This window comes from Microcebus murinus, chromosome 16 (genome assembly GCF_040939455.1).
Source record: "Microcebus murinus isolate Inina chromosome 16, M.murinus_Inina_mat1.0, whole genome shotgun sequence".
Lineage (NCBI taxonomy): Eukaryota > Metazoa > Chordata > Mammalia > Primates > Cheirogaleidae > Microcebus > Microcebus murinus.
Genome location: NC_134119.1, coordinates 31,813,887 through 31,827,988, shown reverse-complemented (window position 1 = coordinate 31,827,988; position 14,102 = coordinate 31,813,887). Strand labels below are relative to the sequence as shown.

The 14,102-nt window shown below is 50.2% G+C and overlaps 2 protein-coding genes across 9 annotated transcripts in view; one reads left to right on the top strand and one right to left on the bottom strand.

Moving 5' to 3' along the window:
- NCOA6 (nuclear receptor coactivator 6) overlaps nt 1-4,061 on the top strand; it is a 98,395-nt gene extending 94,334 nt beyond the window's left edge. For all 5 annotated transcript variants that reach the window (XM_076011048.1, XM_076011049.1, XM_076011047.1 and 2 more), the window contains one exon: nt 3,487-4,061. In XM_076011048.1, the coding sequence (XP_075867163.1) occupies nt 3,487-3,530 (44 nt within the window). In that variant the 3' untranslated portion in view covers nt 3,531-4,061. The remainder of the gene's footprint in view (nt 1-3,486) is intronic.
- A 792-nt stretch (nt 4,062-4,853) lies between these two features.
- On the bottom strand, nt 4,854-13,883 carry TP53INP2 (tumor protein p53 inducible nuclear protein 2). 4 transcript variants are annotated; one of them, XM_012754668.3, is made up of 5 exons: nt 13,405-13,545; nt 12,735-12,872; nt 9,550-9,723; nt 8,864-9,152; nt 4,854-8,332 (listed from the first exon to the last, which is right to left on the bottom strand). In XM_012754668.3, the coding sequence occupies exons 3-5, from the start codon at nt 9,671-9,673 to the stop codon at nt 8,080-8,082; spliced, it is 666 nt and encodes a 221-aa protein (XP_012610122.1). In that variant the 5' UTR covers nt 9,674-9,723; nt 12,735-12,872; nt 13,405-13,545; the 3' UTR covers nt 4,854-8,079. The 4 variants fall into 4 exon arrangements, with proteins under 4 accessions (XP_012610122.1, XP_012610125.1, XP_075867165.1 ...); XM_012754671.3 differs by lacking the exons at nt 12,735-12,872; nt 13,405-13,545 and adding an exon at nt 13,672-13,883; XM_076011050.1 differs by having other exon boundaries at nt 12,735-13,545.
- Nucleotides 13,884-14,102: the final 219 nt, after the last annotated feature.

Below are 14,102 nucleotides of genomic sequence, written 5' to 3'. Positions count from 1 at the left end.
CCAGAATTTTTTACAATTAATTAGAAGTCTTGGCTAGAAATAGTATACTGAAAAGCAGAATGAAGTGAGCAAGGTCAAAGTCAATTTCTAAAACTCCTTGGACCATAGCGCCCACATACTACAGAATTGAATAGAACCTTGTACCGTAGATTTGGCCAAATTTGCTGAAGCTCAAAATGAGGCAACCAGGATGAAAGAAAAAATCCCCTCCTCAAATTACAAATTTAAATGTTCCCCAATGACATATATGGACAATCACCTAAAAACCTGTTATTGACCCAGTGCTTTATCATCTAGTTTGTTCTAAAACATGGATACAAATTATCTGACTGCACTACTAGACTCTGAAATATTTGTATATCTGCAAGGAAATACTAATTTTGTAAAATCCTTGATGGTTAAAAAACTGGAGAAATTTTCAACTATAGTATATGTTTTGTTTTTGTTTTTGCAGTATGTTATTGATTGTGGGGTACTGACAGGCCAGGGCCAGGCAGTCTTTAGGTGCAGTGTGCTGATCAAGCCTAGTGCACACCCTGAGTGTATCATTAGCCACTATATCACTTCCTAGAATTCCTTACCTTAAAGGTTGCCTCTAGATTCTCTTATTATAGTCAATGGAGTGGTAAAAGTGGTAACATTTTGGAGGGAGTATAAAATTAATCACAAAAACAAAAAACTCATCTTTGCAGGCTTTTTTTTTTGGAGACAGAGTCTCACTTTGTTGCCCAGGCTAGAGTAAGTGCTGTGGCATCAGCCTAGCTCACAGCAACCTCGATCTCCTGGGCTCAAGCTATCCTACTGCCTCAGCCTCCCAAGTAACTGGGACTACAGGCATGCACCACCATGCCCAGCTAATTTTTTTGTATATATATTTTTAGTTGGCCAATTAATTTCTTTCTATTTTTAGTAGAGACAGGGTCTCGCTCAGGCTGGTTTCGAACTCCTGACCTTGAGCAATCCACCCACCTTGGCCTCCCAGAATGCTTTCAGGCATTTATAAAGACATGGAAAGTGACTTTGCTCTATGACTAGATTTATCCAGGGAAGGTGATAAATACTTCAAACTCAGTTTAAAACAGTTTTTTACCTTATGAAGTATAAAAATACACCCTTTACCACCACTCCTCCCTTCCCCCTAGTCTCCAAAAGATGACACTTCTTTTGCAGTTTCTAGCACAAATCGCTAGTTTACTCATGGCCCCACTCATTGATTCATCCTCAGATGCAGCTTGCCAGTTCATTGGGTGCTTTAGAGCAGTGACAGATGGAAACAAGCAAGGAAGGAGGGGGAGCCCAAGGCTCCTTACCCCTGCTCACCACCTCTTTTCCCAGCTATTCATGTGTTTCTCAGGCACACCACTTGATCCTTCAAATCACAGCAAAGGAGAAGCTTCCAAAGTTGACCTAATTCATGGATAATTTTCTAAGAATGAACACTGTCAAGACAAAACCCTGCATATTTTTACTGCAAATGACAAATTTGCTACAGTGAAAATGAAGCTTGAGACTTGGGCATAAAGAGTTGATTATAAGGAGTTGTGTGGCTATGTGAAAATTAGTTCATTTACATGAATTAAAATGACACCATAATCAATATCTCATTAGATTAACTGTCCTCTGATTAGTATAAGACAGTTAAGTAAATCAAGAGAGATTGATTTTACCACATGGCACAAGCCTCATAACCTCCCATTAAGAAGGTATACACACTGAAATTTCCACCAACAGAAGCTTGGAAATATTCTACAGGTCACCTCTTAGAAAGCCTCACTTCTTAGCAATTACTGTAGCTAATAAAGCAGTGAAATTTTTGCTTTTTGCATCTATGTGAAAGTCTGGGTTCTTAAAATATGAAACAAAAGACAGAAGAAAAATTGTTTAGAACACTGAACCTAATATGCAGGATCAGAAAATTCAGCCTAATTTCCAGAAATGGATAAATATGATTCATGTTTTGTATTAATGTATTAGATAAAAACATTTTTTTCTCCTTGATGAGAAGTAATTTTAAAACATTATTTTTGGCCGGGCGCGGTGGCTCAAGCCTGTAATCCTAGCACTCTGGGAGGCCGAGGCAGGCAGATTGCTCAAGGTCAGGAGTTCAAAACCAGCCTGAGCAAGAGTGAGACCCCGTCTCTACTATAAATAGAAAGAAATTAATTGGCCAACTAAAAATATATAGAAAAAATTAGCCGGGCATAGTGGCGCATGCTTGTAGTCCCAGCTACTCAGGAGGCCAAGGCAGTAGGATCGCTTGAGCCCACGAGTTGGAGGTTGCTGTGAGCTAGTGATGGCATGGCACTCTAGCTGGGGCAACAAAGCAAGACTCTGTCTCAAAAAAAAAAAAAAAAAAAAAAAGAAAGAAAAATTATTTTCATATTAAAACCAAAATATCTGCCATGTAGCAGCACAAAATAAGGGTGGCCTTTTAAAGTGAATGAGAAACCTACGTAACGGGTATAATAATTGCTATTCAGGTGATGGGCACATTTATAGCCCTGACTCAAGCATTACAAAAGCTATTCATGTAACAAAAACATTTGTACTTGGAAATTTAAAATTTCCATATTTGGAAATTTAAAATTTTTTTTTAACAAATAAGAAAAAAAGTGAATATGAGATTTTAGGCAGTGGCTCTATAATCGAAAACATTTGGAGAGCTTCAAACTATTCACTGTGCATGGAAAAGTTTTTGAGAAATATGGTTTAAATCTGGGATAAGATAAAGTTGCTTGATTTAAGACACTGATAGTACAAGAGAAATTAAAAGAATTAAAACACAGTAATTCCCCATTATGTCACTGTTATCCTGTGTATACATCACTCCCACCTCTTCCATGAATCCCTCAGGCTCACCTGGACTCAGAGCAGGCTGTTGCTAGTTCTCAATTATTTCCATGTCTATGTATCCATAGCCTTGATATAACTGGCTGGGCCACAGTAGACATTTGTTGACAAGGTCCATGGTCAAAGAATTCCTTACTGCAAAACAGTGGCTTGGCTCCAAAGGGGATCCAAAGGCTTGTATTTTGCATTCTTGCACAGTTTACTCTCTTGTGACATTATTCATTAGTTTCTTACCAAAAGCACTATTTATCCACACTTAATTGGGAGATGGGAACTGGTAAGGAAGACTGTGGGGCTAATTGCACAGCTAAAAAGGCTCTCCCCACCCTGCCACTTTCTCTAGCCAGGTTGGGGGTGGGGTGATGGGGTGTGTGGGTGGGTGGGTGTGTGTGGGTGTGAGTGTGTGGATGTGTGTATTTCATCTCCCACCACCTGTATCACATTTTCCCAATTGCCTGGCCCTAGTATGTAGGGCCCCACACTCTTCCCACATAAATCATCAAGCAAACCCAGTGCCCCTGACTGATTCAGAGTCTAGTAGGGCTCCACTCAGTTCACCCGGTTGGTGTGGACTGCCTAAAGTGCACTACGGTGAAGAGTTGCCTCAGCTGAACATGTCCTTCCTTTCCCCCACAGACATAACCAGTGCGGTGCAATCTAAGCGAAGAAAATCCAAGTGAACAAGCTGGACGGCGACTTGATACTTGTAAATGTGTGTGAATTTTACAAAGAGCAATTTTGAGCTGTGACTTTTTAAAATCCATTTCTGTACAGTTAGTCATTTTAATAATGTGGGCCTTTTCCTAGTCCCTGCAACCTGTTTCATAAAGTACAATGGGGAAAGCAGGGTTGTTGAGCCCTTTGGTGTTGCAAGATGAAGTTCAAGGTTTCTAAAATGTTGTCATGTATTGAGAGGAGCTATTGCCATTATAAATGTTACTAGTTTTTACATTTCCTAAGCAGCCTAGAGTACAGGGTGAGCATTTTTAGATCTTCTAATGATGTATTGTGCTGTGGAAGTACTGTGTGTGAATAGCAGTAGTGGGGGCAAAAGCAATCTTCTCATTTGGAAATGTTGTAAATAATTTTATTATATAGTGTTTTGGATGTATTTGTTGTAGAAATGGACCAGTGAATAAAGAGAATCTAAGGGTTTGTACAATGTGAAATACTGAATGTGTTAAATAAATGTCATTGTCATAGAACATAAAGGTATGTTATTGGTAAGGGATTACTGGGTAAGCAAGCTCTTTCTTTGGACCATAAATGGTAGACCTGGCCTTCTTTATAAATTAGACTCCCATCTTGTCCTCTACACCTGAGATGCCCGCCTGGCAAATTGAAGGAAATGCACATACTTGCTCACTCAACTCCTTCTTAGCTTTGAAGAAACTAGCCTGTTCAGCACTGTAACAGGTAAATTTCTTTTGGTTGCAAATAACCAACTGGAAGAGGATCAAAAGCCACCCAGGATTTTCTAGGGACAGGAAGCTATTGGGAACTCAGATGGTACTTTTTCATCAACATGCCCAGATTTTCCGTTTCCTGGCTCAATTCTTAAAATGTGTATAGTCTCCAAAGCTGACTGCTTCTGCCCCTACCCTATCCCCAGCCTTCAAGAGACTCCAATGCTTGGGGTCCTGTCCTTGTCTCACCCTGGGTCTAGCCTTCTATCTGTCCTAGGTGTCCCTTTCCCTCTTTGCCCTTACCATAACCCAACAGCTGAGACCAAAAGGATGAGTTGGTGATTCTCTGAGATGCTTATTCTCATCTCTATTTCAACTGTCTTCATATATGTATCTTGCATTATAATGATCATCTAAAAGTAATTGAGTCAGACCCCATGTTGTCTGGTGCTATACCCACCAAGCTTATCTACCCTCTTCCTCTTCCGTATGACACACACCCCAGAACCAAAGACAGCTTAATAATACCCTGTGCCACTACTATGCTTGAGAAAGTGCTTCTCATACTTTAGCTCAACTGAGGCCGAAAGCATAATGTGCTTTAAATAAATTTTTATTTGTTTTTCTTTATATTAATTTTTTTCTCCCAAAGAGGAATAGCATTACAGTCTAACAATCAGAATCCTGTTACACACATACACAGGCATGCCACATGACCAGGTTGAGGTGGTGGTTTTCTTGAGGCTGTTGACATAGCACAACATGGTCAACCAAAGTCTCCTTATTTCACCCAGTCTAAACACAAAACACCCGATGGGGATGCACTCAACTTGTTGGTTCCATTTGGAATTAGGTGGCAGGGTAAGAGGGAAAGTATTAGAAGTGGGCTATGGTGTGTCTGCATTCAGTCCCCTCATGTAAGCCACACGGATCTAGGGAGGCATCCAAGAGCTCTGGGGGGTCCCTGTTGCACCTAAGACATATGGGTCAGAGCAAGTTGACCAGAGGGTTCCAGGCAGGGGACTGGGGAGCAGGCATACTCTAAAACAGCACCAAACTGCATTCACACACACAGTGCCCTGCTGGGGCTAGACTGGCAAAGGCTGGAAAGTGACACCCAATTTGAAGGAACCACTCAGACTTACTAGGGAATAACTGGAAGTCACTCTTTGATGTAACTTACGAGACTCACTCTAGAAATGGGTCCCTCTGACATACTTAGTTTTGGCAAAGTGCTGGTAATATTGACATTAATACAAACTGGTACAAACTCTTTAGGGTCTCTGAAAACATCAGTTAAGACAGACTGTCTAATCCCCTCCTGTCTAAGGTTGCATAGGACTTTGTGAATTCTGGTTCCCTCATGTATTCAAGTTCTGTAGTTTAAAAAAAAAATCCTGAAGCATGCTCAAGGTGAAAGGCACATACACAGTCAATACAGTATGACAAGGTCTGATGCTTCAGGAGTCAGACTAGCAGGAGACTGAGTAGTGTTGGTTCTTAGAAATCTATACACAATTAAAATATTGCCACATTCAAATGCTACAGAATCTATAGGAAAGTACAAAAAAAAAAAAAAAAAGCCTTGCAACCAGCCAGGTGAGAGATTTGGAGGGTTCTAGAACTATAGGAGCCTCCAGAAATATAGGTAAGGACAGGGCCTTTTGAAATTTGAGCCAAATGCCCTATAACTTAAATTTTTTTCCTCACCAGAAGGATCATGGGCACTGCCTAGGACTGAGCCTAGGCCCCAGCTGGCAGTGAGGAGTAGGTAAGAAGGGTTGGAGGGAATTTCAGCTCTTGGAAGTGCCAAAGACCCTAGGCTGGCTGTGAAGTACCCAATAGGTAGCTGGAAGAATAAAAGTAACAAGAATTACTTGTAATTCTTGTTGTAACAAGAATTTGTAACAAGAATTTGGGGAGCAGAACAAGGCTGTCAACTACTGGGGCCCTAGCAGACTGGCATGGGAACTTTGATCTGTTTTTAGTATCAATTTAGCTTATTCCCTGGGATAGGAGAACCCAGCAGGTCCTCCGACCTCATCCCAGCATCCATGGGGATACTCTGTCCCTTCCCCACATTCCACATGATGATGCCTGGAGCTATAGAGTCAGGGAAGGCAGCTGCCTTTGCCCTCATGGGAATGCAGGGTTTTCCCCAAGCCCCAGCTTGGCTGTGAGGCCCAGAAACCTAGATTTGGGGTGAGGGGAAGACCTATGTTAGCATGTAACAGGAAATCTTAAAAGTTTTAAGGAAGAGAGCACACACTAGATAAGGACAGCTAGAGATAATAGGAAGCAACTCGGGCATCCCAAGAGGCTGTTGCTGGTGTCTGAGCCCAAAATTCAATCCCACCAGAAGGGAAAAGCTGACTGCCCTGTCCCCTCGTCTTACTCAGGGATTCAGGTTCCCTCCTCTACATACTTAATGGAGGATAAGGGGAAGGGGACCATAGGGCATCCACTTCTCCCTAGCAGCCCAGAAAGAAAGAGAGCCCTTTGGGAGAAAATGAGAAGAGGCCCCCTGAAGGCCCTGAACCTGGATAGGGACAATTTGAGGACTGTGGGGCTCCTGGCCTCCTACTCAAGACTGTTTATTAGCCATACTGAGCAGGGTGAAATACAAGGCCAGAGGCAAGATGAAGGCTAAGCTGTCAGTCTTGGGATGGATGGCTTCACCCCACAGTGTCCTCTCCCAGCATCATTCTTCTGCATTCTTACCTGGGGAGTGTGCCCTTTCTGCCTAGAAGCCCTCTGGCCTGCATCTCTCTTAAGCTAGTTCTAGCACCTTGGACATGTGAACAGATAGCCAGGATGGCAGGGCATTGGCTAGCTTCTACTCTGGGGTGGCATTTCAAGGGTAGAGTGGCAAGGTACTAACTAAGCCCTTCAGACTCAGGCGTCTGCAGAAGGGTGGGTTTCAGGAAGAGATTTGAGAAGTGGATTCTAGGAAAGGGAAGTGGGGGTAGACTCCAGGCTTCAGCCTGAGAGCAGGGCTTCTCTAAACAAGCACAATGCAGGCTCCCATGGTGCCCTGCTCCCTACAGCTTCTCAACCTGTGTGTCCTGTCTACATCTCCAGTAGGCTGCCTCTTTCCCTCAATTCCCTCCATCTTCTCCCTCTAACTCACATCTCACTGTCCTCTTCTACATACTTTACCTTTCCAGGCCTAAGCAGCTCCAAGGAGCCCAGCCCCCAGGATAGAGGAAAGAGGGAAACTAAAAGCAAAACCCTGAGCCTGAGCCCTTACTGGAAGGCAAGGACAGTGACCCAGGCCTCACAGGTTGTACCTGGTCAGAGCTGGGCTCAGGGTCCCCTCCATTTGGGAGGGGATTACCGGGAATGAATAATATGGGAACAGGAGTGAGTGTAATGCCAAACATGGGGTAGGGTGAGACATGTAAGGTGACAGTTGAAGGTGGAATGAGCCAGATCAGGGACTGGAAGGGGCTCTCAGAAATAGGAGTGGGCCAGAGTAGAGGACTCGGTGAAGGGGACAGACAGGAATGGGGGCCAGAGAAAAAAGGATGGAGGGTCAGGAGTGGGAGGGTGGAGGATTAGATGCTGGGCATGGAGACCAGAAGGAGCGAGGGTGAAGGGGGTTGGAGGGGTCCAGAGGCAGATTAGAGGGTCAGAGTTGGGGTAATAGAGGGAGTCCAGGAAGGAAGGGCTATCACCCAACCTCACACACTTTAAGGAGGGAGATTGTGGTGTCCAGCCCAAGGCAGGCGCGGCCGCCCCTCGAGCAGCACACTGGCTACTGCGGAGGGGCCAGACGCGGATCCGGAGCCGGCGAGGGGTTCGTGACATGGCCGATGCACGCTCAGTAGTTGAACTGGCGCTGGCACGGCTGGTAGACAAAGCTGCCCTGGTGCTTAGGCCGGCGTGGACGGCTCTCGCGGGCTCGGTTCTGCCGTTGCACCACCTTGGCGCTCAGCGCGTGGCGCTCGGCCCGCTGCCGGGCTCGCTGCAACCGCCGCACCTGGCTCGCCTTGTCCAGCAGCGCGGCCCGCGCCGGCAGGGGAGCAGCGGCGTGGCGCAGGGCGCGGGGCTCGCGGCGGGCGGGCGCAAGCTCTCTGCAAGGACAGAGCGGGCTCGGTCAGGGCCGGCCGGGCCGGCCAGGGGCAGGGGGTGCTGGCATCTCCCCAACCCCCACCCCCGCCGTCGTCCGCTCTCTCGCCTTAGCGCAGTGCTCAGGGCGGGACGCCCTTCCTGTGGGTGCCAGCCCTCACCCCAAGCCAACCCGGAGATGCCTCCTCGGTTCTAGCCCCTGTGACAAGTAAACCGACCCCGGGAAGGCTCGGCCCCAGCCCCTAATTCCGCCCCTGCCTTCTGTAGAAGCCAGCGGAAGCCAGCTCCCTTGGCGCTCGGGCCTCTGCCCTCAAGCCGCAAACCCGACCCAAGCCTCCCGGCCACGTCGCTCCAAGCCCCGCCCCGGCCCGGAAGCCCCGCCCCTCGGCCGCAGGCCCCGCCCTTTGCTGCAAGACACTGCTCTTGAGGCCGCCGCCCCTTCCAGTGCCGGGCGGGCTCCGGGCCTCGCTCCCACGGCGCCCTGGCCTGCGAGGTTCGTCTCACGCGGCCTCCAGGCCCCGCCCCGGCCCGCTCACCCGTCGCTAAGGTCGCCGTCAGCCAGGGCAGCATCCGGGAGCGGGGACGGGGGCCCGGGCTCCAGCACTATGGTGCTGCCGGTGACGTAAACGGACATGCTGGGGTGCTCGATGAGGAGGTCCTCCAGGGGGCTGCTCTGGAGGCGGGTGGGCCCGAGGCCAGGCCCCTCTGCAGTAAAACAGGCGGGAGGGGTAACAAACCAGCTCTCGTCCATCAAGGAGGGCGCGGGCGGAGGGCGGCCCGCGGGGGCTGGGGCGGCCCCGGGGCTGGGTGGAGCCGCGTAGCTGTCTACGGGGCGCGGGAGGGGGAGCCATGCAGAGGAGGGGAGCAGCGGGGAGGGACACACACACACCGGACACAGGGGGGCGGGGAGAGAAAGGGCATCGTTAGTCAGACCCGCAGTCCCGCCCGCAGCGCCCACGGGGCACCCACGGACCGGGAGTCTCGACTTGCTGCCCTAGGGGGCCCGAAGTGTGGCCGCTGCCACGGGGCGGCCCAGGCTTTCGTGGGAAAGGGCCCTGTTCCTACCTCCAGTGTCACTGCCTCAGCCCCACGTTGCCCAGAAGGCTTGGGAGAACTCCACAATCCCCTAGCTGCTCCCTTCCCTCCGCTGCTCCGCCATTTGCCCTTAGGATGACTCCGCAGGCCCAGGAGTCAGAATCCTGGCCCCCGACTCAGGCCTCACCGGGCAGGTCAATGATGAGCCAGCCGTCCACTTCATCCTCCTCCGAGACGAAGGCCTGGGGGCAGACGGGGTCTTCGGGGGGCGGAGGGGTGCCGAAGAAGAGGCTGGTGAAGCGCTGGAACATGGTGGGGGGCGAAGCGGCCTCACGGGGGCGCCTTATGGCAGTGCAAAAGCCTAGGAATCATAGGAAGAAGTCAGAGCCACCAATGCCTGAAATCCGCCCCCAACCCCAGCCAGACCGGAGGACAGAGGCTATCACCCCTAGTCCCCTGAGCAGTGACAAGAATTCAACAGGGATGTGTGGCTTTTGGTGTGTGTGCTTTCTGCATTCAAATCCAGGCTTTCCTATCTTGTTTAACTTTGGGAAGTTATTTAACTTATCTGTGCCTTAGTTTTCTCATCTGTCAAAAGACAATGATCCTCCTGTCTCAGCCTCCCAAGTAGCTGGGACTACAGGCATGTGCCACCATGCCCGGCTAATTTTTTGTATATATATTTTTAGTTGTCCAGTTAATTTCTTTCTATTTTTAGTAGAGACAGGGTCCTTGCTCAGGCTGGTTTTGAACTCCTGACCTCAAGCAATCTGCCCGCCTCAGCCTCCCAGAGTGCTAGGATTACAGGCGTGAGCCACCGCGCCCGGCCTTGTAGTAAAAGTTAAATGAGCTAAACACTTAAAAAGTGCTTAGAATAGTACCCTGGGCACATGGTAAACACTCAGCAAACTAATAAACTACTTATGACAGGGTATATGACCAGGCTCTGTCATGGAAGGTTTCCAGAGAATTGGACATCCAAGCTGGACCTTGAAGAGTAAATAGGATTTCTCCAGGCAGGGAACAAATTGCCTATATTGTGGCTGTTTATTATCATAATAATAACATAACTATCATTCATGTGCCAGGCACTATACTAAGCGGATTTACCTACCTGACCTCATGTAATCTTCACAACAACCATAGGAAGTGAATATAATCCTCTTTGACAGGTGAAGAAACTGAGGCTCAGAGAAGTAAAGCATCTTGCCTAAAGTCTCATAGCTGATAAGAGACAGAATTGGGATTTGAACCCATGCAGTCAGATTCCACAGGCAGCACTCGGAATCACTATACTCCATTGCCTTTGCTGGGTGTCTGTCTGGTAGGCATTTTTAACTTAGTGGCCAGGGGTCATGGTCCATATATATTTTTCTGGGATGAAGGACCTTGGTTTTTACCATGATTTCCTAAATAGCAGTCCTTGACTCCAGAGATTAAGAACCACTACTGGAGCCTGTGTGGTTTGAAAAGCACTGGCTAGCAGAAATCCCACAGGACTGCTACAGTCTCACCATGTGTTTGGGCAAGGCTCAGTTGTGTCTATCAGATGAGGTGTGAAGATCCTTTGCAGGCAGGCCCTCCCTACTCTGGCCTCCTTTTCCCAGGCTCCTGCTCAAGGGCAGCATCCCAGGCTGGGAGGAAGAAGATCAGGTTCCCTGGCCCCAGGCAGACAGCAGGTCAGTGGGAGGTGATGACGGAGGGAGGGAGCTGTCAGATCCCAGGAGACCTTAAGGATGAGCAAGCAGTGAGAGTTGGACCTGGACCCAAGCAAGCCTCATCTAGTCCTTCCCCTGGACGAAGGTGAGGAAAAAGGCTCCCTACTCCAGGAATGGAGACACCAATTAGTGGCTATACCTCTGCTCCTCTCTCCACCCCCGCCTACCTCAGGGTCTAGACCTTGGCTGAGACCTGCTGGCCAAGCCCCCAGGCTGTACCTAAAGCCTTGCCCTCCACACCTGTCCCCTAAAGATGATCAATAGTTTTGCTGCTAAGCCACTTGTCACCATTCTCTAGGGGTATTTCCATACTTCCTGGGGATGTCCATACTTCCACTCCCTGGAAGCATTTCTATTCTTACTGCTAACCCACCTGGGATACTTCCATACTTGTTGCTACCTCTCCCATTCCCTGGAAGTATTTTCATACTTGCCACAGAATCACCTAACCTCCATACTCTGGAAATATTTCCATATTTTCAGACTGACAGTGGGCTCAAGAAGGAAGTATTATTCCCTGGGTGCTGGCTTCCCTAGTGGGAAGCCAGGGATTATGAAGGTTGGGCCCCCAACTAGTGTCTGCCCAGCAAAATCCACATATCCTAACACATCTCTGTAGCCACAGGGAGTGAGTAACTCAGTTATCAAAAATCCAGAAAGTTTGGCCCCTCCTGAAGGAAGGGAACACTAGGACCTTGATGAGGCACACTCTCTTTCCAAGAACCTTCTATTTCATTAAGAAGATGAAAGGGATATTTAGAGCTGTTTCAGGGGCCATCATACTCACCAAGCCCATTTTATATGATCAGAGAGAGGACATAAGTCTATCCAAAGATACATGGCTAGATAGTGGCAGAACAGGCCTAGGCCCAGATCACTGAGTATCCAGCCCAGAGTACATAGTCAGGAAAGCCTCGGCAAATAATTCCCAAGAATATAACGATGCAGGGGGTGCAGGGAGGTCTCAATCTAGTTCCTAGTCCTCTGCCCAGCTCCAAAAGGGTCTGGGGTTCCTGGCACCAAGATTCAGCATGCACTTACCAGAGCACCCACTCTGTACCAGAGCCTGCACTGGGCATCCTCAAATTACAGACAAATTTAGGTAAGAGAGGCTCCCAGGTAGAAGCTCCCTGCCTGAGGTCACACAGCAAGTCAGTGATGGCCAGGAGTGACAGCAGCATCAACCAGCCAGTGCCTGCCCCTCTCCTGACCACTGGGGAGCCTCCAAGGTTTCCTTTCCTAGCCTTGCCAGCTTCCTGGTTCTCACATTCCCAGATCTCCTCCAGGGAGAATATTCCCTTTAATAACTACAGCAGCTGTGCCCAGAATAGCATTTGAGCCCTAAGCCACCCCTACTCCCAGCTCTTGCTTGAGCAAAACCTAGGCTGGGATAGGGCTCTTGGTCCAGCCTCTAGGCCCATTCACTTGGAAAGTTAGAAGCTCTTCTTCTCCTCCCCCTTCTCCCACACTCTCTGTGAACAGAGAGTGGGTAGCAGAACCCTTGCAATCACCAGCACTAGGCCCAGTCCCCACCCTCCTAGCTGACAACCCCTGGGAGTTGGGAAGGTGATGAAAGGCCAATAGAGGGAACCCTCATCCCACCCTCCACCCCAACATCAGCCCTGGAGACACCCTGAGGGGGCCAGTGACTCACCTTTCCGTGGTCAAAACAGCTGGGAGGCAGCGATTTTATTGGACTCTGGGGTCTCCAAGGTACACAGTGAGGGCAGAATGGGTCAGGGCCCTGAAAGAGGACCCGATCTCCAGGAAAAAGGTCCAGGAATGAGGAAACCTAGGAGCCCCATCAAATAGTGATGACACTGACTCCTCCCCAGTGCAAGGAGGACTCGTGTCTTGCTACTTGTATTGAGCTCCTACTATGGATAAGACCACGGTCATGCATCTGTACTCACTCAGTGAGCCCGACTCTAGTTGGCTGTGTGACCTCTAGTAAGCTACTTCTCTTCTCTAGGCCTCAGTTTCCCCGTCCATGAAATGGGGTCTAAGACCCCTTATTTTGGTGCTGGGAGTGACGTCAGCTAAAGCGCTGCACACAAATCAGGGATTAGGAGGATGTTATTATGTTAGTCCCTGGAGGGGCGGAGCCTGGAGACGGAGGGAGGGGATTCCACCACCATCTGGTGCTGCCCCAGCGACCTGGAGTCCGAGGCCCCCTGTACTCGACGACCCCCTCACCCTAGATGGAGCAGCGCGGCCTGACTCCTGAGACCGCCGGGAGAAAGCAGGGGATCGGAGGCCTGACCCTAGCCCCTGGATTAGCCCAGAAAATCACCCAGCCCCTTCCGGATTTCAGCGTCTCTCACCCATGGCCCAGCCCGGACACAGCGGCCACCGGGTCACCGGAGGACAAGCGACCCGAGGCGGGAGGCGGTGCCGGCCTTGGTGATGTCTCAATGTCATATGCAAATAGAACAACGTCACGGTCTACCCGGCGTGCGGCAACCAATCGCGAGCCGGGGACGCGGGCCCGGCGGCCGCCGGCGGAGAGAGACAAAGGCCCGGCAGCGGGGGGCGCAGGGCGTGTCCGGGGGCGCGGGGAGCCCCCCAGGCCAAAGCTGGCCGGGACTCACCTGGACGCGGGGGCGGCGCTGAGGTAGTTGCGCGGCGGAGCGTGCGGGTGGCCGGCTGCTCACAGGCCGGGCCGCATCGCGGGGACCGAGCGGGGGCGGCGGCGGGGCGAGCGGTCGGGCGCGCGGGCTGCGGCGCCGGCCCGCGGGGCTTTGAGTCTGTGCGCCGCTGCGGCGGGGCTCAGGGCACAAATTGGAAGGTTCTAACAGCTGATTGTGATGTCACAAAGGGGCCCGCCCGCCCGGCGTCACCGGCCGCCGGAGCGACGGCCAATCCCAGGCCGCGGGTCCCCCGCCCCGCCCCCTCCGCGGCTCGCTGCGCGACCGTCCCCGCCGGGAGCCGCGCTCCGCGCCTGGGCCGCCCGGAGAGGCGACTGCCGGGACCCTGGACCCCTGCCCCTCGGCGACATCTGCACCTTTGCTCCTACTTCCCG